The sequence below is a fragment of the Heptranchias perlo genome, chromosome 21 (assembly GCF_035084215.1).
Source record: "Heptranchias perlo isolate sHepPer1 chromosome 21, sHepPer1.hap1, whole genome shotgun sequence".
Lineage (NCBI taxonomy): Eukaryota > Metazoa > Chordata > Chondrichthyes > Hexanchiformes > Hexanchidae > Heptranchias > Heptranchias perlo.
The window spans coordinates 47,623,946-47,647,229 of NC_090345.1; the positions used below are offsets into that span (position 1 = coordinate 47,623,946).

The 23,284-nt window shown below is 50.2% G+C and overlaps 1 protein-coding gene across 1 annotated transcript in view; it reads right to left on the reverse strand.

Annotated features, from left to right (window-relative positions):
• Positions 1–23,284, reverse strand: part of LOC137340214 (catenin alpha-3-like) — a 1,497,032-nt gene that overhangs the window by 1,329,500 nt on the left and 144,248 nt on the right. Inside the window, exons 4-5 of the mRNA XM_068002618.1 lie at positions 1,873–2,039; positions 1,656–1,775 (exon numbers count right to left, since the gene is read on the reverse strand). Coding sequence (XP_067858719.1) covers positions 1,656–1,775; positions 1,873–2,039 — 287 coding nt within the window. The remainder of the gene's footprint in view (positions 1–1,655; positions 1,776–1,872; positions 2,040–23,284) is intronic.

A 23,284-nucleotide genomic window follows, 5' to 3' on the forward strand; every position in this document is an offset into this window, starting at 1 on the left:
TTCCCGCCATGGTTAAATTAATAAATGTCTGTATTGCCCTAAATCACTTAAAAAGTACCCTGGCCATTCCCTGTGTTTGCCCTTGGCTCTGCGAACTGAAAATAAATAAATATATTGCCAGGTAGTAAGTCGCCCTGGTTTAGTGACCACTCTGTGACTCTCTCCACTACCAGCATGGTTAAAAACAACATGGCAGATGCTGCCTGATCGCCTGTGTTTAAACGAATAACTTATCCCTGCTTTAAGAAGATATTTTCCCCTGTGCTTCTCCAGCTTTCTTCAAAATTAGTATTCTCTGTCCTCTTGGATGGAGAAAGAAAGAAAGAAAGATAGTGATTGCATCCAAACTGCTGGCGACTTACATTTGTAAATCTATACTATGCCTTGCTTGAAAGAGTTCCATTTTCCCCTGCTGTCCTCCACTTTCCTTTAGGACTACTGAGATAAGAAAAATCAACATTATGCAGCTCTTCAATCTCCGTGTGCAATGTATGGTAGATCGACTAGTTATTCTATTAAATATGCAGGGAGAAAAGCCCCCGAAATGCGGCTGCACTTCACTTGTACAACAATGTAGAGAACTAGTAACACTGACCACCAGCTGCGGAAAAGGTGACACCCCAAGAATGGCCCTCACTTACCAGCCTAAGGTGTGTAAAAGCCAGTAATTACATGGGCCTTGTGTACACAACACCCCTTCAAGAAAGACTTGCATTTATATAGCGCCGTTCATGATCTCAGGACGCTTTACAGCCAATGAAGTACTTTTTGAAGTGTTGTCACTGTTGTAATATAGGACATGCGGCAGCCAATTTGCACACAGCAAGATTCCACAAACTGCAATAAGTTAATGACCAGATATTCTGTTTTAGTGATGTTGGTTGAGGAATAAATATTGGCCAGGAGAACGTCCCTGCTCTTCTACAAATAGTGCCAGGGGATCTTTTACATCCACCTGAGAGGGTAGACGGGGGTCTTAGTTTAACAGCTGATCTGAAGGATGCACTTTTATTGGAGGCAGGTCTGCTCAGGCGATGTAGCATAGCGCCCAACAAAGTGGGCTGCAAGCTCTTTGAGCCCATTGAAACTGCGCAGCGACCAAGCACAAGGCTCCTGGATTTTATACAGGTAAAGGGAGCACCGCATAATGCGGCTGGAATGCATGGAAAGCACTCCAGTGACTCAATGTCCATTTCAAATGGGCACTTCAAGGGAGCACTTTTACACTGTACACAGAGGGTCCCACAATCACAGACCCTGCAACCAACATACTGGAACTTTCCTAGGTGACCACTACCATTTCTTCCAAACAGGTCCACCCCTTTTCTCGTTGGACTTCCTGTTGCTTGACTTCCAGAGGCTGATGTGTGAATGGGGCCGTTCTGCCCCAAGCCATTTTATCACCATAAAAACAAGCACAGCCCTTTAATAACTGCTGGATCATGATAATCAGCACACACACACCCCCCCACCCTGCCCACCAACCACTGTGGCTCTCCCAGCATGTGGTACGAAGGCAGGGGGAGCCCTGCAAAACAATTTCTCAACTGGCTGAGCTCACAGTTCTCCTGAAATCGAGAAACATTATCTATGATATTGTGCCTGCATTTCGTTGTAGGACCATTAAATCACTGAATATGATCAACTTTCTGTACCTGTTGGCGTTTCTGAGTCAGAAGGTCCAATTTGGCTAAATCCTGCCCGAAACTTCTGTAGGCCCTGTTCAGGTCGCCTTTACTTGTCACATTTGTCAACAACTCAAATGTTTTCTGGACCTGTTAATAACACAACAGTTGTTGAATTAGCTCATGTTAACGTCTATAATGTACCATTTTAAATCGCAACAATTGGGCTTTACATGGATTTACTTACAGCCGTGAGATGTTGCAAGAGATACACAACATCAATAATGTCGGCCAGAATGAGTAGCCGGGTCACAGCAGCGAGGAGAGCTCGAGCAGCGTCAACCACACCTTCTCTTTTCGGTAAGGCACACGGGTCATCTGTGAATTCCCTCGACGTAACTCTCATGGTTTCACCTAGAAGGGTCAAATAAGTCATTAACCACATCTACAGCCACACTCAAAACACACAAAACACACACCAGTTAGTCAGGGTGCAGTTAACAGATTACTTCACGGGTAACAACCTCTCAGGCATTGTGGATTCACAACGTGATTAGATTAACGCTCTGATTTTGCTTCATTGGGACAAGCTGATCAATGGCATTAATTTAGTCTGCAAGGACATGACAATTAACAGACATGGCCATATCGTAATGTAGAGCATCTTCAGTAGATGCCATTAGGGTCAACATTTATCGCTGAATTACCTGGGATGAAGAGTTGAGATATAATTGAAGTGGTAATAAAAATGCAAAGAAATATTTTATAGGCACACATAGATAGTTCAAACTAAAATCATTTTTTGGAGGAGGGATTTATGTTCTCTTGATTGGTAAATAAATATTTTGAGTTTGCTGCATGCTGGTTATCTTTTGGTTCTGTTTCACTCCATTAACCGTTAGTAATGTTTAATTTATCCGCAGATTGTTGCTGTGCTGTCATCCTTTCATGTAATGGATATTAAGCCATTCGTCAGCAGGACTGTAATGACTGTTCCAGTAAGTTGGGTGCTCAGTCTGCAATCATGGGACCCATCGTATACATTGGGAACTCTAGAAACTAAAGCAGAGTGCAGAGGAGATGAAGGGGGCCAGGAATGATAAACAGAGGGGACAGAAGAGAATACTGAGAAAGAGATAAACGTCAAGAGAGTAAAAAAAGGCTGGAACATGACAAAGAGAGGCTCAGTATGAGGAGAGGGGAGAAAGATGCAGGGAGGGGGAGAAAGTGGAGGGGAAAGAGAAGGGGATGGAGGAAAGGGGTAGAGGAAGGAATAGAAGAAGGGGGAAGAGAAAGGGGAAAGGGAAAGTGGAAAAAGGAAGAGGAAGGAGAAAAGGGATAGAGGAAGGGGAATAGGGATAGAGGAAGGGGAAAGTGATAGAGGGAGGGGAATAGGGATAGAGGGAGGGGAATAGGGACAGAGGAAGGGGAAAAGGATAGAGGAAGGGGAAAGGGAAAGAGGAAGGGGAATAGGGATAGAGGGAGGGGAATAGGGATAGAGGAAGGGGAATAGGGATAGAGGGAGGGGAATAGGGATAGAGGGAGGGGAATAGGGATAGAGGGAGGGGAATAGGGATAGAGGAAGGGGAATAGGGATAGAGGAAGGGGAAAGGGAAAGAGGAAGGGGAATAGGGATAGAGGGAGGGGAATAGGGATTGAGGAAGGGGAAAAGGATAGAGGAAGGGGAAAGGGAAAGAGGAAGGGGAAAAGGATAGAGGAAGGGGAAAGGGAAAGAGGAAGGGGAAAAGGATAGAGGAAGGGGAAAGGGATAGAGGAAGGGGAATAGGGATAGAGGGAGGGGAATAGGGATTGAGGAAGGGGAAAAGGATAGAGGGAGGGGAATAGGGATAGAGGAAGGGGAATAGAGATAGAGGAAGGGGAAAGGGAAAGAGGAAGGGGAATAGGGATTGAGGAAGGGGAAAAGGATAGAGGGAGGGGAAAGGGATAGTGGAGAGGGAAAAGGGATAGAGGAAGGGGAAAGGGATAGAGGAAGGGGAATAGGGAAAGAGGAAGGGGAATAGGGATAGAGGGAGGGGAATAGGGATAGAGGAAGGGGAAAGGGGAAAAAGGATAGAGGGAGGGGAAAGGGATAGTGGAGAGGGAAAAGGGATAGAGGAAGGGGAAAGGGATAGAGGGAGGGGAAAGGGATAGAGGGAGGGGAAAGGGAAAGAGGGAGGGGAAAAGGATAGAGGGAGGGGAAAAGGATAGAGGGAGGGGAAAAGGATAGAGGGAGGGGAAAGGGATAGAGGGAGGGGAAAAGGATAGAGGGAGGGGAAAAGGAAAGAGGAAGGGGAAAGGATAGAGGAAGGGGAAAGGGATAGAGGAAGGGGAAAGGGATAGAGGAAGGGGAAATAGGGATAGAGGAAGGGGAAATAGGGATAGAGGAAGGGGAAAGGGATAGAGGGAGGGGAAAAGGATAGAGGGAGGGGAAAAGGATAGAGGGAGGGGAAAAGGATAGAGGGAGGGGAAAAGGAAAGAGGAAGGGGAAAGGATAGAGGAAGGGGAAAGGGATAGAGGAAGGGGAAAGGGATAGAGGAAGGGGAAATAGGGATAGAGGGAGGGAAATAGGGATAGAGGGAGGGGAAAAGGAAAGAGGAAGGGGAAAGGGATAGAAGAAGGGGAAAAGGATAGAGGAAGGGGAAAAGGATAGAGGAAGGGGAATAGGAAAGAGGAAGGGGAAAGGATAGAGGAAGGGGAAAGGGATAGAGGGAGGGGAAAAGGAAAGAGGAAGGGGAAAAGGATAGAGGAAGGGGAAAGGAAAGAGGAAGGGGAAAGGATAGAGGAAGGGGAATAGGGATAGAGGAAGGGGAAAGGGATAGAGGAAGGGGAAAAGGAAAGAGGGAGGGGAAAAGGAAAGAGGAAGGGGAAAGGATAGAGGAAGGGGAAAGGGATAGAGGAAGGGGAATAGGGATAGAGGAAGGGAAATAGGGATAGAGGGAGGGAAATAGGGATAGAGGAAGGGGAATAGGGATAGAGGAAGGGGAATAGGGATACAGGAAGGGGAAACCGAAGGAGAAGAGGAAGAGCGAACAGGAAGGGGAGGGGAGAAATGGGGCTGGGACAGGTGCAGTAACAGTGAAGAACAGTTCCATTACTGGCACATGAACCCATAAAGAACCATGTGATATAAAGTAGCCAAGGTACATGTCAGTGTGGAATGTTCGTGATGTAATATAGTGTGAACAGCAGGAGGCTAGTTTGGGGCTCAATAACCAATTACACAACACACAGCCTCAAATATCAACGGCAATCAAGAGGTAACAGTTTTACCAATTCAAGTGTAGTTGTTTTCATTTGATCACTGAGTTTCCAGCTGAGTAAATATGCTGTAAATCCATTTGTGATCATATCACAGACATCAGGGGTTACACTGTACATCTGGAGTAAGCAGGGAGTTTGGTCTTAGTTCACCGCCACAGCAGCTGCACTCGATCCCTCTGGGATTATTACAATTCTTGCGCAAACATCAGTGATTAGCCCATCTTCTCAAACCAGGTTAACTCATCTTCTCAATCCAGGTTAACCCATCTTCTCAATCCAGGTTAACCCATCTTCTCAAACCAGGTTAACCCATCTTATCTACCAAGTTTAACCCATCCTCTCAACCAAGTTTAACCCATCTTTTCAAACCAGGGCAACCCATCTTCTCAAGCCATCTTCTCAACCCAAGCTAACCCAGCTTCTCAGCCCAGGTTAACAAATCTTATCAACCCAGGTCAACTCATTTCTCAGCCCAATTTAACCCATCTTCTCAACCTAGGAAGTGGTTGGCACAAGCAGACAACAAGAACAACTACAACAACTTGCATTTACATAGCACCTTTAACATAGTAAAACGTCCCAAGGCGCTTCACAGGAGCGATAATCAAATAAAATTTAACACCAAGCCACATAAGGAAATATTAGGGCAGGTGACCAAAAGCTTGGTCAAAGAGGTAAGTTTTAAGAGCGTCTTTAAGGAGGAGAGAGAGGTAGCGAGGCTGGGAGTTTTAGGGAGGGAATTCCAGAATAGGCAGCTGAAGGCATGGCCGCAATGGTGGTGCGATTAACACTGGGGATGCTCAAGAGGCAAGAATTGGAAGAGCGCAGAGATCTCGGAGGGTGTAGGGCTGGAGGAGGTTACAGAGGGGTGAGGCCATTGGAGGGATTTGAAAACAAGGATGAGAATTTTAAAATCGAGGCATTCCCGGACCGGGAGCCAATGTAGGTCAGTGAGCAGAGGGGTGATGGGACAACGGGACTTGGTGCAAATTAGGATACGGGCAGCAGAGTTTTGGATGAGCTCAAGTTTCTGGAGGGTGGAAGATGGGAGACTGGCCAGGGGAGCATTGGAATAGTCAAGTCTAGAGGTAACAAAGGCAGGAATGAGGGTTTCAGCATCAGATAAGCTGAGGCAGGGGCGGAGACGGGTGATGTTACGAAGGTGGAAGTAGGCGGTCTTGGTGATGGAGTGGATATGTGGTTGGAAGCTCATCTCAGGGTCAAATAGGATGCCATAGCTGTGAACCGTCTGGTTCAGCCTCAGACAGTGCCCAGGGAGAGGGATGGAGTCGGTGGCTGGGGATCGGTGTTTGTGGCAGGGACTGAAGACAATGGCTACAGTCCTCCCAATATTTAGTTGGAGGAAATTTTTGTTCATCCAGGACTGGAATTCGATCAAGCAGCGTGACAAATGGGAGACAGTGGAAGGGTCGAGAGAGGTGGTGGTGAGGTAGAGCTGGGTGTCGTCAGCGTACCTGTAGAATCTGACATTATGTTTTCGGATAATGTCGCCGAGGGGCAGCATGTAGATGAGAAATAGGAGGGGGCCAAGGATCGATTCTTGGAGGACTCCAGAGGTAGCAGTGCAGGAGCGGGAAGAGAAGCCATTGCAGGTGATTCTCCGGCTATGACTGGATAGATAAGAATGGAACCAGGCGAGCGCAGGCCAAAGAAAATAACTGGAAAAAAGATAGGAGTCTCACTCAAAACAAAATATGTTAGCAGGAAGAAATGTCATTTAAAGCTGTCCAGCAGTTCCCTACTGGAGAACACCAAATTATGTAAACACACTCACAAACAGGCTGGTAGCTGCCCCATGGGTACTGTGTTATACATCAATGTGTACTTTAACAGAAGAAACAACATAAAATGTCGTGCAAATGACCTAAATGGAACAATTTAAATGTACATTTGAAAGCTCCCTCTGGTAGCAGACAATAAATGCTGCATCACCTCCACTTACTGTCACGGTCAAACATATTTCATACAGATAACTCCTGGAGTTCCGGTCACTGAAATTCTCTGGATCTGAGTTGCCATCTATAAATATCCATTTGTATTGCTTACAAAGATAGCAGGTCAAGCTACAATATGCTAAAACCGCACAAGCTACGATTTGGTCTGAGGTTCTTGATTTCCAACATATTGGGAAAGCACGGAGAAACCTAAAGGGTTGGTTATGGTTGCTAATAGTGACGAAGGATACAGGTACATGTGGCACTGCACTCACAGACCAACGCAAGCTTTTCACAAAGGATGCCTCAATTAATTAGGAATTTTCAGAATGGTTCCAGCAGAGCTTGATTGATTTTATCTGCTACTTGGCTGCCACTATCACCATAGCAACACGAGGTTAAAGGCTGTCTCTACTTCACATCCTCTTGCCTTAAAAAATGCTCTTTTTTCAGCTATAAGCCATATCTACGGCCTTTAAGTCAACGCTTTGCTAATATCTTGATGAAATTGCCTCTATGGTGAACTTTATATTTCTACGTCCACATGTAACCAAGTTGCTTTTAAGTTGTCAGTCAGTGTCAGATTACTGGATCGCGTACTCCAGTCAGTTATGTACATTATCTGTTGAAGCACTAGTGTTGAATAATCTAATTTTTTTTATTCGTTCATGGGATGTGGGCGTCGCTGGCGAGGCCGGCATTTATTGCCCATCCCTAATTGCCCTTGAGAAGGTGGTGGTGAGCTGCCTTCTTGAACCGCTGCAGTCCATGTGGTGAAGGTTCTCCCACATTGCTGTTAGGAAGGGAGTTCCAGGATTTTGACCCAGCGACGATGAAGGAACGGCGATATATTTCCAAGTCGGGATGGTGTGTGACTTGGAGGGGAACGTGCAGGTGGTGTTGTTCCCATGTACCTGCTGCTCTTGTCCTTCTAGGTGGTAGAGGTCGCGGGTTTGGGAGGTGCTGTCGAAGAAGCCTTGGCAGGTTGCTGCAGTGCATCCTGTGGATGGTACACACTGCAGCCACTGTGTGCCGGTGGTGAAGGGAGTGAATGTTTAGGGTGGTGGATGGGGTGCCAATCAAGCGGGCTGCTTTGTCCTGGATGGTGTCGAACTTCTTGTTGTTGGAGTTGCACTCATCCAGGCAAGTGGAGAGTATTCCATCACACTCCTGACTTGTGCCTTGTAGATGGTATAGATCTAATGCCCTGTTTCTTCACTTGTTGCTGATAGTATCTCCAGCCATCAAATGGGAGGTTAGTTGAAATTACTGAAATCTATCACTTTAACCAGCAAAATATGAGCAATTAACCTGTACAAGTGAATGTGGCTTATAGCACTCGAGTGGGATTAAAAGAAAGGTACAAAGCACTTGTCAATTCACTGCGACGGAACTGTTTGTTCAATGGAGCAATGCGCTGAACTGAAATGTGCATTTCTTGGAAGAACAGTGCCTGTGACAAAGGTGCTATGAATATGAAGCCTACGCAAAGGAGAAACAACATCATTTGGCGAAGGAACAGGGACCAACAGCGAGCCTGGTAGGTGATGGCACAGGGTGTTTAAGACCATAACTCTGTTGGGATCCGTCTTGCAAATACAAGTTTTAATGAAAGGGGCGATATTGATAACTTTATTGGAGCTTTTAAGTTATTGGTAAAAACTGACCGCTTCATAATAGAAAGGGTGCTCCTGTCAATTATTCTGGGGGGAAAATATCTAATTGAAGTCCAGCTTGAAGTAAAAACTTTAGTAAAGGATTTACAAGATAACAGACAATTCCACAGGGAAATGCAATCATGTTATTATCAAATATGTCATCTTTCTTTTGCCCAAAATCTTACTTTGGACATTTCACATTTCAGTTACCGAGAAAAAAATGATGGGCATAAAGATTTGCAAATGTATTGGTTCACTTATATGGTCCTCTGCTCTTCAAACAAATTAATAAATGAGTGGATCCCAATGAATAAATTTGTATGTCTCCATTCTACTGCAGAAAAGTTGCTTACAGGGAAATTAATTTGTACATCATAAAATTAACTTTGGATAAATCAACAACTGTTTAACTTAAGTTTCTAAATTTGATGAGAAGAATGAGCCAGAGGTAAGTAGATGAAATAGAGCTAAAAATAATAATGTTAAACGGGACAGAAAAGTGTTCCAGGAAGTAAGGGTTACACTTTCAGGGAGTACATGTTATACACAAGACGTTTATTAAATTACAGACAGACAGGTAGATATTTCAGACATGCTTGCTTATCAAATGAACATAATGGCATCTCATATATTTACTCAAGCTTAAAAATGCGTAAATAATATCAGTGACTGGTGAGACTTTACTCCTCAAATCACTTCTTAACGTAGTTCGCCTTCTACATGTGGGGAGAAGCTAAATGCAAATTTCCATATGGCCATTTTCTATATTCCTAGTCACCAGCCCTTTTAAGAACTGCATTATTTTAAATAACCATGTCCTTTTTCTGTGGAAACCATAGTGTATTATACGATGGGCTACATAGAAATCTGAAAATAAAATATTAATACAGCAGGAGAGTCCAGACACACCAAGAGCAGCAGCACAGTGGCAGGAGTGCCCACCAGTGGTTTACACAAGAACTGAGCCATTCTGCACCTCAGCCTACGATCCAGGGTGGACTCCTTTCCGAGTGTCAGTCTTTTTGAGGCTGACTTAGCAGCAGACGGAAACGAACACTTAAAAGTGTTATTGGCTTCAATAGTAAACATTTACTGTTAATGGGCTAAAATCTCCAATTAAGGAAATTATTATTGAGGGGCATCTACCTAAGTAATTCTGCCATTTTCTAATATTTCACAGGCCTCACAGCAATGGAGCTTGGACTAGGTTCTATGTCACTTAAGTCAATATGTTGACCTCTTCGGATCAATGAACGTCTGATATAAAATCAGTTAAAAACCTCACTGCTGCATTAGGTAGCAGCACTAATGGTTTTGTGCAATATTTTCTGGTCTCTAACTAAGCAGTTTGCATCGCTGTGTATGAACACTGGAACACAGTCTGTAGTTGGAAGATCCAAGTGTCCTGCTACATGAATAGGCTAATGGAGGCAGCACCCAGAGCACCCAGAGAGAGAAGGGTGAAAGGTTATCCCAGGAACAACGAGCCCATTGCCAGGGGAAAGAGGCCTCTTGCTGAAACTTAACCAATAAGGAGGAAGAAAATTGACAGCTATGAAATGAATGCTCCTTTCATGGCCACAATATACCAACCAATAGGGTGCTTAGTTCTACGCGCTCCCACAACCCATACGATGAGGGGGTGGCACCCACTCCCACCAGAGGCAAATATCCCGGCTGTCAACCCACAATTCAGAGCCAGAGTTCTGTTCTCTACACCCCGGGACTGTCTGGGGCTCCGGTCTCCGCTCCCCGGGACCGTCTGGGGCTCCGGTCTCCGCTCCCCGGGACCGTCTGGGGCTCCGGTCTCCGCTCCCCGGGACCGTCTGGGGCTCCGGTCTCCGCTCCCCAGGACCGTCTGGGGCTCCGGTCTCCGCTCCCCGGGACCGTCTGGGGCTCCGGTCTCCGCTACCCGGCACCGTCTGGGGCTCCGGTCTCCGCTACCCGGCACCGTCTGGGGCTCCGGTCTCCGCTACCCGGCACCGTCTGGGGCTCCGGTCTCCGCTACCCGGCACCGTCTGGGGCTCCGGTCTCCGCTCCCCGGGACCGTCTGGGGCTCCGGTCTCCGCTCCCCGGGACCGTCTGGGGCTCCGGTCTCCGCTCCCCGGGACCGTCTGGGGCTCCGGTCTCCGCTCCCCGGGACCGTCTGGGGCTCCGGTCTCCGCTACCCGGCACCGTCTGGGGCTCCGGTCTCCGCTACCCGGCACCGTCTGGGGCTCCGGTCTCCGCTCCCCGGGACCGTCTGGGGCTCCGGTCTCCGCTCCCCGGGACCGTCTGGGGCTCCGGTCTCCGCTACCCGGCACCGTCTGGGGCTCCGGTCTCCGCTCCCCGGGACCGTCTGGGGCTCCGGTCTCCGCTCCCCGGGACCGTCTGGGGCTCCGGTCTCCGCTCCCCGGGACCGTCTGGGGCTCCGGTCTCCGCTCCCCGGGACCGTCTGGGGCTCCGGTCTCCGCTCCCCGGGACCGTCTGGGGCTCCGGTCTCCGCTCCCCGGGACCGTCTGGGGCTCCGGTCTCCGCTCCCCGGGACCGTCTGGGGCTCCGGTCTCCGCTCCCCGGGACCGTCTGGGGCTCCGGTCTCCGCTACCCGGCACCGTCTGGGGCTCCGGTCTCCGCTACCCGGCACCGTCTGGGGCTCCGGTCTCCGCTCCCCGGGACCGTCTGGGGCTCCGGTCTCCGCTCCCCGGGACCGTCTGGGGCTCCGGTCTCCGCTCCCCGGGACCGTCTGGGGCTCCGGTCTCCGCTCCCCGGGACCGTCTGGGGCTCCGGTCTCCGCTCCCCGGGACCGTCTGGGGCTCCGGTCTCCGCTCCCCGGGACCGTCTGGGGCTCCGGTCTCCGCTCCCCGGGACCGTCTGGGGCTCCGGTCTCCGCTCCCCGGGACCGTCTGGGGCTCCGGGCTCCGCTCCCCGGGACCGTCTGGGGCTCCGGGCTCCGCTCCCCGGGACCGTCTGGGGCTCCGGGCTCCGCTCCCCGGGACCGTCTGGGGCTCCGGGCTCCGCTCCCCGGGACCGTCTGGGGCTCCGGGCTCCGCTCCCCGGGACCGTCTGGGGCTCCGGGCTCCGCTCCCCGGGACCGTCTGGGGCTCCGGGCTCCGCTCCCCGGGACCGTCTGGGGCTCCGGGCTCCGCTCCCCGGGACCGTCTGGGGCTCCAGTCTCCGCTCCCCGGGACCGTCTGGGGCTCCGGGCTCCGCTCCCCGGGACCGTCTGGGGCTCCGGTCTCCACTCCCCGGAACCGTCTGGGGCTCCGGTCTCCGCTCCCCGGGACCGTCTGGGGCTCCGGTCTCCACTCCCCGGGACCGTCTGGAGCTCCGGCCTCCACTCCCCGGGACTGTCTGGGGCTCCGGTCTCCACTCCCCGGGACTGTCTGGGGCTCCGGTCTCCACTCCCCGGGACTGTCTGGGGCTCCGGTCTCCACTCCCCGGGACTGTCTGGGGCTCCGGTCTCCGCTCCCCGGGACCGTCTGGGGCTCCGGTCTCCACTCCCTGGGACTGTCTGGGGCTCCGGTCTCCACTTGCCGGGACTGTCTGGGGCTCCGGTCTCTGCTCCCCGGGACCGTCTGGAGCTCCGGTCTCCACTCGCCGGGACCGTCTGGGGCTCTGGTCTCCGCCCGCCGGGGGCTCCGCTCTCCGCTTCCGCTCCCCGGGACTGTCTGGGGCTCCGGTCTCCGCTCCCCGGGACTGTCTGGCTCACTGCACCTTCTGACTCACAGGCGGGAATGCTACCACTAAGCCAAAGTCTGGCTCTTCTTTCTTGGTTCCTCTGTTGCTCATGTGTTGGGAGTCCTTCGCCACACAGGGGCTTCTGGGAATTTACAAGGTAGTTTATTCGAATAATTCCATGCGCCATTTGATTGGATGAGTTGAGTTACTGCCAAATGTAAGTTAAAATACGAAGGAACCACATTCAGTTGGCAAATTCGGCCGGACTGCAATCCCAGAGTGGCAAATCGAGGCTGTATAGTATTATAATCTTTCGAGGACTCACATTCCCATCTGGTGAGGCTCTGCCCTGGGATCACAGCCTCCTTGAATTGGCCTTTACATGTGCGCAGTCACCACTCCAAACCTGTCTAAACTACCTTGATGCTTCACAATCGAAAAAGAGGCCTACCAGCAGATTAAACATAAAACCCACAGGAAGCCCCAATTATTTACTCCTGTGATTCAGAATGAAACGTCAGCAACAAACACGTACTCTCAATCAACTGATTACTGATAGATAGGTTGAAATAAATCATTGTGCAGCATCTGGTGGGGTGCTGCTTAATATAGAAAGTTCACCCGCGTACTAGACAAGTGTATCAATTTTCCCTGGAATAAAGGCTGGGGAATTAACAATAATCACCAAATGTCTGAATAAATATGGAGCCCATTAAACAAAATTAAAAACTTTTTTTGGTTTTGAGGAACTTTGGCGGCGTAAAGTAGATACTGTACATCAAGCTGCTGACTGGAAAATGTCGGGTTTGCTGATATATCTCTTAAAGTGATGCTGTCTATCACTGTGTTACACTAAGCCAATAAGCAGAATAATCAGTGCAGGTAAATTAGACAAAAATCTGGCTCTTAAAGCTAAAATATGGGAAAGCTCCAATTTTATCAGCTGTGATATTAATGAACATCCCTGATTGATGTTGCTAACCTGGAGGGCCAGGAGCCCGCATACAATTCATCTTAAACTTGTTTAATTTAAAATCTTAATGAATTTTAGATTTTTGTCCTCTCAAGGTCTCAAGACTTAAAAAAAAATCAAAAATTGTACTGTGTAGAAACTTCACGTGAAAAAGATGGATAACTGGCTTATCCCAGCCACAAACTGATGCAGCTGTTTAAATAATAAAAGTGTGGTCAAAAAATAAAAGGAACATTGATATGCTAAACAACTTCTCTTGCTGGTGCTCATCATCATCAGTGGTTGGCCTAAGGCAGGTTCTGGCCCAATTCTCCCTTCTCCAAACCACCTCTGTCTTGAACTTCAATTCTCCACACACAATCTCCCGTTCTTCAGGTGATCCAGAAACATTCTTCTTTTCCTTCTTCTCCTTGGTCTTTCTCTTCCCATCCACTCTTTCAACATCCCCTCTCCGCCCAATCTAGTTCATTTGCCTTTTTCTGACAACATCAAACAAACTGTGTTCTTCTTGTATCATTGCCGACGCCTCTTCATTACTTTCCTCATCTATACACTTTACTTCCTCCGTGATTCCAAACCCAGAAGCCTGACCTCCTCTTTCCTCAATGTCCATGTTTCAGCCCCACATTCCGTATCAAACTCTTCACTAATCTTTTCTGCAGTTCTCTGTTCAGTTGTCCAGTCAACATCCTTTTCCTTTTATTAAATGCAACTTTTCCCATTGTAATCCTAGCTCTCACCTCCTTGGCACATCTGTCCTCTTCAGATATTATACTTCCCAGATATTTAAATTGTCTCACCTGATCCAGTTGTTCCTCATTTATTAAAATGCTCACTCTTTCACCTGCATTCCTAGAAACCTTCATAACATCGGTCTTACCCACAATGATCTTCATTCCATAATCCATTGCTGCAGCATTCAGGCTATCGACCAACATCTGTAGTCCATCCATGGTACTCTTTACCAAGGCTTTGTCGTCAGAAAGTCTGACAGCTTTCACTCCTTCCTCCACCTGATTAAATGTTTCTCTTATCATTGCTTCTGCGTACACATTGAACAACACAAGTGACAAGCAGCATCCGTCTCGCACTGCTCTTCAATCACTCCTGGTTCTAACTTTCCATCTGTTACCCTAACTCTTGAAGTTTTTTTTAATTCGTTTATGGGATGTGGGCATCGCTGGCAAGGCCGGCATTTATTGTCCATCCCTAATTGCCCTTGAGAAGGTGGTGGTGAGCCGCCTTCTTGAACCGCTGCAGTCCGTGTGGTGAAGGTTCTCCCACAGTGCTGTTAGGAAGGCAGTTCCAGGATTTTGACCCAGCGACGATGAAGGAACGGGGATATATTTTCAAGTCGGGATGGTGTGTGACTTGGAGGGGAACAGGCAGGTGGTGTTGTTCCCATGTGCCTGCTGCTCTTGTCCTTCTAGGTGGTAGAGGTCGCGGGTTTGGGAGGTGCTGTCGAAGAAGCCTTGGCGAGTTGCTGCAGTGCATCCCAGTTTGGCCGATATACAAAGCCTTTATCAAGTGCTTATCTCTCCAATCCACATGTTCTTTAGTACCTGCATTACTCTATTGAAGGCTTTTTCAAAATCTACAAAGCAAATGTACATCTCTTGATAAGAGCATAAGAAATAGGAGCAGGAGTAGGCCATACGGCCCCTCGAGCCTGCTCCACCATTCAATAAGATCATGGCTGACCTTCAACCTCAACTCCACTTTCCTGCCCGATCAACATATCCCTTGATTCCTTTAGAGTCCAAGGGGGAAAAATTGGATAAGGGTCTGTGCCCGACGGACCTTGGGCAGGCAGGACACAAGTTTGGTCTCAAGGGAGCACTGACCTGCAATGGGCGTTCCTTTCCAGGCCTTGCACGGGAATCAATGCAATTCGCACTTTCCACCACCAGAGGGAGCTCCATCTCTTAAAGGGAGGATGTTTCTTAGAAATCTCTTAAAGGTAGCTGGTACCTGTTATTTGCTGAAAATAACAGTCTACTGTCTGCATGGAGTCTGAACAGAGATCAGACATCGCACACGTAAAACACAGATGCAGATCCCATCCCTATGTTTACACACTGATGAGTTATGTTAAAACATTAAATAAAGGTTGCGCACTACTAAATCCCACATCCTCCAATCTGCACATCAGACCTCACCAAACTGCTGATCTGAGTTGGTACCAGGCCTGCGAGAGAGCATGCACCAAGGTTCTCTGCTGATGCACTAGAGACCTTGGTGTAAGAGGTGGACAGAAGGAGGGACATCCTATATCCATGGATTCAGTGCAGGAAGAAGTTCAATGCTTTGACATGAGTGGTCAAGGTGAGTGAGGTCAACTGTCAAGTAGCGTCTCCTACCAACTGCACCACGCACTACACCCCCATCACCCACATACCAATAAACTCTTTCCATCAGTACTCAACTCTTCCAATCAGATGCTTCCTCTCACCCTTAAACATTACCACTGTTTCAAGCCGCCCACCCACAACTCACAGGTCACACACACTGGCAGCTATTCAATCATGATAGGCACATCACCCAGGCACACGTCCCGCTTTCTTGCAGAAGGTGGCGCATATCAGGAGGCAGCAAGTGACAATGGCATTCAGCCCCTCAAGCCTGTTCCACCATTCAATGAGATCATGGTGGACCTGTGACCTAACTCCATATACCCGCCTTAGCCCCATATCCCTTAATACCCTTGGTTCACAGAAATCTATCAATCTCAGATTTAACATTCATAAGTGAGCTAGCATCAACTGCTGTCTGCAGAAGAGCGTTCCAAACATCTCCCATCCTTTGCATGTAGAAGCATTTCCTAACTTCACTCCTGCACATCTTGGCTCTAAATGTTAGGCTATGTCCCCGCGTCCTATTATTGAAGTCTAGGAGACCTCCGAAAACAGTTACAAATATCTCGGCAGTCAGAGGCTATAATCCAGCCACTAACCTGTAAACCCTGCATGGTCCCTTTAAATAGCGCCAGTGGGGGGTCCTCCAGGCACTCTAAGACACGTTCAGATGGTCGGGGTTAAGACTGTGCGTTGAGTTGAGCGTTAAGTCCTAAAATGGTGTCTATCACTTTAAATCAGCGTTGCACACTGATTGAAGCCATTTTCTCCCTACTTTACACGACTCCAGCGTTTCTTATCTGCACCAACTCCTATACCAAGATGGCGTCTTGGATGTCGGAGAGGCCGTGTAGTGCCGAAACAACGGGCACTACACGGCCCAATTTAGCGCCCCAAAAATCTATTGATCTCAGTCTTGAATATACCCAACGACTGAGCATCCACAGCTCTCTGGGGTAGAGAATTCCAAAGAGTAACAACACAGATTATGTTATACTCCTCTCGCACAGAAATCTCATTATCCCCATTGCCTTTCTTATTCCACAACCTCTGTGAAACCCAAACTGATCTTTGCCAGGATATTGTTCGGCTTTTGTTCTTAACCTTCTTATGAGTAATCTGAGCATAACCTTTGAGGGACGTGGAATCAAAGCGATGACACGAAACTCGGCACATTTGCTCGCATTTCGTTTTTTGTTGCCAGGGTATCAGGATTATTTTCACGAAATCCTCTGACCATTCCCCTTTCAAGTTCATGGCTTTACACAAACCAACCAGTGTGTTTGTTGTCTCCTCTCCCTTGTTTTTAGTTAATTCTACAGGAATCTCATTAACACCTGTGGCCTTTCCATTTTTGAACTCACGTATTGCAACCCTCACTTCACACTCAAGGACTTCAGGACCCATACAATCAACTCGCACCTCCTCACCCTTCCCATCTCAATGTCAACTCCCACCTCCTCACCCTTCCCATCTCAATGTCAACTCCCACCTCCTCACCTTTCCCATCTCAGTGTCAACTCCCACCTCCTCACCCTTCCCATCTCAATGTCAACTCCCACCTCCTCACCCTTCCCATCTCAATGTCAACTCCCACCTCCTCACCTTTCCCATCTCAGTGTCAACTCCCACCTCCTCACCCTTCCCATCTCAATGTCAACTCCCACCTCCTCACCTTTCCCATCTCAGTGTCAACTCCCACCTCCTCACCCTTCCCATCTCAATGTCAACTCCCACCTCCTCACCCTTCCCATCTCAATGTCAACTCCCACCTCCTCACCTTTCCCATCTCAGTGTCAACTCCCACCTCCTCACCCTTCCCATCTCAATGTCAACTCCCACCTCCTCACCCTTCCCATCTCAATGTCAACTCCCACCTCCTCACCCTTCCCATCTCAGTGTCAACTCCCACCTCCTCACCCTTCCCATCTCAGTGTCAACTCCCACCTCCTCACCTTTCCCATCTCAATGTCAACTCCCACCTCCTCACCTTTCCCATCTCAGTGTCAACTCCCACCTCCTCACCCTTCCCATCTCAGTGTCAGCTCCCACCTCCTCACCTTTCCCATCTCAATGTCAACTCCCACCTCCTCACCCTTCCCATCTCAGTGTCAACTCCCACCTCCTCACCTTTCCCATCTCAATGTCAACTCCCACCTCCTCACCCTTCCCATCTCAGTGTCAACTCCCACCTCCTCACCTTTCCCATCTCAATGTCAACTCCCACCTCCTCACCCTTCCCATCTCAATGTCAACTCCCACCTCCTCACCCTTCCCATCTCAATGTCAACTCCCACCTCCTCACCCTTCCCATCTCAGTGTCAACTCCCACCTCCTCACCTTTCCCATCTCAATGTCAACTCCCACCTCCTCACCTTTCCCATCTCAATGTCAACTCCCACCTCCTCACCTTTCCCATCTCAATGTCAGCTCCCACCTCCTCACCCTTCCCATCTCAATGTCAACTCCCACCTCCTCACCTTTCCCATCTCAATGTCAACTCCCACCTCCTCACCCTTCCCATCTCAATGTCAACTCCCACCTCCTCACCTTTCCCATCTCAATGTCAGCTCCCACCTCCTCACCCTTCCCATCTCAATGTCAACTCCCACCTCCTCACCTTTCCCATCTCAATGTCAACTCCCACCTCCTCACCCTTCCCATCTCAGTGTCAGCTCCCACCTCCTCACCTTTCCCATCTCAGTGTCAGCTCCCACCTCCTCACCCTTCCCATCTCAATGTCAGCTCCCACCTCCTCACCTTTCCCATCTCAATGTCAACTCCCACCTCCTCACCCTTCCCATCTCAGTGTCAACTCCCACCTCCTCACCTTTCCCATCTCAATGTCAACTCCCACCTCCTCACCTTTCCCATCTCAATGTCAGCTCCCACCTCCTCACCCTTCCCATCTCAGTGTCAGCTCCCACCTCCTCACCTTTCCCATCTCAATGTCAACTCCCACCTCCTCACCCTTCCCATCTCAGTGTCAACTCCCACCTCCTCACCTTTCCCATCTCAGTGTCAACTCCCACCTCCTCACCCTTCCCATCTCAATGTCAGCTCCCACCTCCTCACCCTTCCCATCTCAGTGTCAGCTCCCACCTCCTCACCTTTCCCATCTCAATGTCAACTCCCACCTCCTCACCCTTCCCATCTCAGTGTCAACTCCCACCTCCTCACCTTTCCCATCTCAGTGTCAACTCCCACCTCCTCACCCTTCCCATCTCAGTGTCAGCTCCCACCTCCTCACCTTTCCCATCTCAGTGTCAACTCCCACCTCCTCACCCTTCCCATCTCAGTGTCAACTCCCACCTCCTCACCCTTCCCATCTCAGTGTCAGCTCCCACCTCCTCACCTTTCCCATCTCAATGTCAACTCCCACCTCCTCACCCTTCCCATCTCAGTGTCAACTCCCACCTCCTCACCTTTCCCATCTCAATGTCAACTCCCACCTCCTCACCTTTCCCATCTCAGTGTCAACTCCCACCTCCTCACCTTTCCCATCTCAATGTCAACTCCCACCTCCTCACCTTTCCCATCTCAGTGTCAGCTCCCACCTCCTCACCTTTCCCATCTCAGTGTCAACTCCCACCTCCTCACCCTTCCCATCTCAGTGTCAACTCCCACCTCCTCACCCTTCCCATCTCAATGTCAACTCCCACCTCCTCACCTTTCCCATCTCAATGTCAACTCCCACCTCCTCACCCTTCCCATCTCAGTGTCAGCTCCCACCTCCTCACCCTTCCCATCTCAGTGTCAACTCCCACCTCCTCACCCTTCCCATCTCAATGTCAGCTCCCACCTCCTCACCCTTCCCATCTCAGTGTCAACTCCCACCTCCTCACCCTTCCCATCTCAATGTCAGCTCCCACCTCCTCACCCTTCCCATCTCAGTGTCAACTCCCACCTCCTCACCCTTCCCATCTCAGTGTCAACTCCCACCTCCTCACCTTTCCCATCTCAATGTCAACTCCCACCTCCTCACCCTTCCCATCTCAGTGTCAACTCCCACCTCCTCACCCTTCCCATCTCAGTGTCAGCTCCCACCTCCTCACCTTTCCCATCTCAGTGTCAACTCCCACCTCCTCACCTTTCCCATCTCAGTGTCAACTCCCACCTCCTCACCCTTCCCATCTCAGTGTCAACTCCCACCTCCTCACCCTTCCCATCTCAGTGTCAACTCCCACCTCCTCACCTTTCCCATCTCAATGTCAACTCCCACCTCCTCACCCTTCCCATCTCAATGTCAGCTCCCACCTCCTCACCCTTCCCATCTCAGTGTCAACTCCCACCTCCTCACCCTTCCCATCTCAATGTCAGCTCCCACCTCCTCACCCTTCCCATCTCAGTGTCAACTCCCACCTCCTCACCCTTCCCATCTCAGTGTCAGCTCCCACCTCCTCACCCTTCCCATCTCAGTGTCAACTCCCACCTCCTCACCTTTCCCATCTCAATGTCAACTCCCACCTCCTCACCCTTCCCATCTCAATGTCAGCTCCCACCTCCTCACCCTTCCCATCTCAGTGTCAACTCCCACCTCCTCACCTTTCCCATCTCAGTGTCAACTCCCACCTCCTCACCCTTCCCATCTCAGTGTCAACTCCCACCTCCTCACCTTTCCCATCTCAGTGTCAACTCCCACCTCCTCACCCTTCCCATCTCAGTGTCAACTCCCACCTCCTCACCCTTCCCATCTCAGTGTCAACTCCCACCTCCTCACCTTTCCCATCTCAGTGTCAACTCCCACCTCCTCACCTTTCCCATCTCAGTGTCAACTCCCACCTCCTCACCCTTCCCATCTCAGTGTCAACTCCCACCTCCTCACCTTTCCCATCTCAGTGTCAACTCCCACCTCCTCACCTTTCCCATCTCAGTGTCAACTCCCACCTCCTCACCTTTCCCATCTCAGTGTCAACTCCCACCTCCTCACCCTTCCCATCTCAGTGTCAACTCCCACCTCCTCACCCTTCCCATCTCAGTGTCAACTCCCACCTCCTCACCTTTCCCATCTCAGTGTCAACTCCCACCTCCTCACCCTTTCCATCTCAGTGTCAACTCCCACCTCCTCACCTTTCCCATCTCAGTGTCAACTCCCACCTCCTCACCCTTCCCATCTCAGTGTCAACTCCCACCTCCTCACCCTTCCCATCTCAGTGTCAACTCCCACCTCCTCACCTTTCCCATCTCAGTGTCAACTCCCACCTCCTCACCTTTCCCATCTCAATGTCAACTCCCACCTCCTCACCTTTCCCATCTCAGTGTCAACTCCCACCTCCTCACCTTTCCCATCTCAGTGTCAACTCCCACCTCCTCACCTTTCCCATCTCAATGTCAACTCCCACCTCCTCACCCTTCCCATCTCAGTGTCAACTCCCACCTCCTCACCTTTCCCATCTCAGTGTCAACTCCCACCTCCTCACCTTTCCCATCTCAATGTCAACTCCCACCTCCTCACCTTTCCCATCTCAGTGTCAACTCCCACCTCCTCACCTTTCCCATCTCAGTGTCAACTCCCACCTCCTCACCTTTCCCATCTCAATGTCAACTGCCACCTCCTCACCTTTCCCATCTCAGTGTCAACTCCCACCTCCTCACCTTTCCCATCTCAGTGTCAACTCCCACCTCCTCACCCTTCCCATCTCAGTGTCAACTCCCACCTCCTCACCTTTCCCATCTCAGTGTCAACTCCCACCTCCTCACCTTTCCCATCTCAGTGTCAACTCCCACCTCCTCACCTTTCCCATCTCAATGTCAACTCCCACCTCCTCACCTTTCCCATCTCAGTGTCAACTCCCACCTCCTCACCTTTCCCATCTCAGTGTCAACTCCCACCTCCTCACCTTTCCCATCTCAATGTCAACTCCCACCTCCTCACCCTTCCCATCTCAGTGTCAACTCCCACCTCCTCACCTTTCCCATCTCAGTGTCAACTCCCACCTCCTCACCCTTCCCATCTCAGTGTCAACTCCCACCTCCTCACCTTTCCCATCTCAGTGTCAACTCCCACCTCCTCACCTTTCCCATCTCAATGTCAACTCCCACCTCCTCACCTTTCCCATCTCAATGTCAACTCCCACCTCCTCACCTTTCCCATCTCAATGTCAACTTCCACCTCCTCACCTTTCCCATCTCAGTGTCAACTCCCACCTCCTCACCTTTCCCATCTCAGTGTCAACTCCCACCTCCTCACCCTTTCCATCTCAGTGTCAACTCCCACCTCCTCACCTTTCCCATCTCAGTGTCAACTCCCACCTCCTCACCCTTCCCATCTCAGTGTCAACTCCCACCTCCTCACCCTTCCCATCTCAGTGTCAACTCCCACCTCCTCACCTTTCCCATCTCAGTGTCAACTCCCACCTCCTCACCTTTCCCATCTCAATGTCAACTCCCACCTCCTCACCTTTCCCATCTCAGTGTCAACTCCCACCTCCTCACCTTTCCCATCTCAGTGTCAACTCCCACCTCCTCACCTTTCCCATCTCAATGTCAACTCCCACCTCCTCACCCTTCCCATCTCAGTGTCAACTCCCACCTCCTCACCTTTCCCATCTCAGTGTCAACTCCCACCTCCTCACCTTTCCCATCTCAATGTCAACTCCCACCTCCTCACCTTTCCCATCTCAGTGTCAACTCCCACCTCCTCACCTTTCCCATCTCAGTGTCAACTCCCACCTCCTCACCTTTCCCATCTCAATGTCAACTCCCACCTCCTCACCTTTCCCATCTCAGTGTCAACTCCCACCTCCTCACCTTTCCCATCTCAGTGTCAACTCCCACCTCCTCACCCTTCCCATCTCAGTGTCAACTCCCACCTCCTCACCTTTCCCATCTCAGTGTCAACTCCCACCTCCTCACCTTTCCCATCTCAGTGTCAACTCCCACCTCCTCACCTTTCCCATCTCAATGTCAACTCCCACCTCCTCACCTTTCCCATCTCAGTGTCAACTCCCACCTCCTCACCTTTCCCATCTCAGTGTCAACTCCCACCTCCTCACCTTTCCCATCTCAATGTCAACTCCCACCTCCTCACCCTTCCCATCTCAGTGTCAACTCCCACCTCCTCACCTTTCCCATCTCAGTGTCAACTCCCACCTCCTCACCCTTCCCATCTCAGTGTCAACTCCCACCTCCTCACCTTTCCCATCTCAGTGTCAACTCCCACCTCCTCACCTTTCCCATCTCAATGTCAACTCCCACCTCCTCACCTTTCCCATCTCAATGTCAACTCCCACCTCCTCACCTTTCCCATCTCAATGTCAACTCCCACCTCCTCACCTTTCCCATCTCAGTGTCAACTCCCACCTCCTCACCTTTCCCATCTCAGTGTCAACTCCCACCTCCTCACCTTTCCCATCTCAATGTCAACTCCCACCTCCTCACCCTTCCCATCTCAGTGTCAACTCCCACCTCCTCACCTTTCCCATCTCAGTGTCAACTCCCACCTCCTCACCTTTCCCATCTCAATGTCAACTCCCACCTCCTCACCTTTCCCATCTCAGTGTCAACTCCCACCTCCTCACCTTTCCCATCTCAGTGTCAACTCCCACCTCCTCACCTTTCCCATCTCAATGTCAACTCCCACCTCCTCACCTTTCCCATCTCAGTGTCAACTCCCACCTCCTCACCTTTCCCATCTCAGTGTCAACTCCCACCTCCTCACCCTTCCCATCTCAGTGTCAACTCCCACCTCCTCACCTTTCCCATCTCAGTGTCAACTCCCACCTCCTCACCTTTCCCATCTCAGTGTCAACTCCCACCTCCTCACCTTTCCCATCTCAATGTCAACTCCCACCTCCTCACC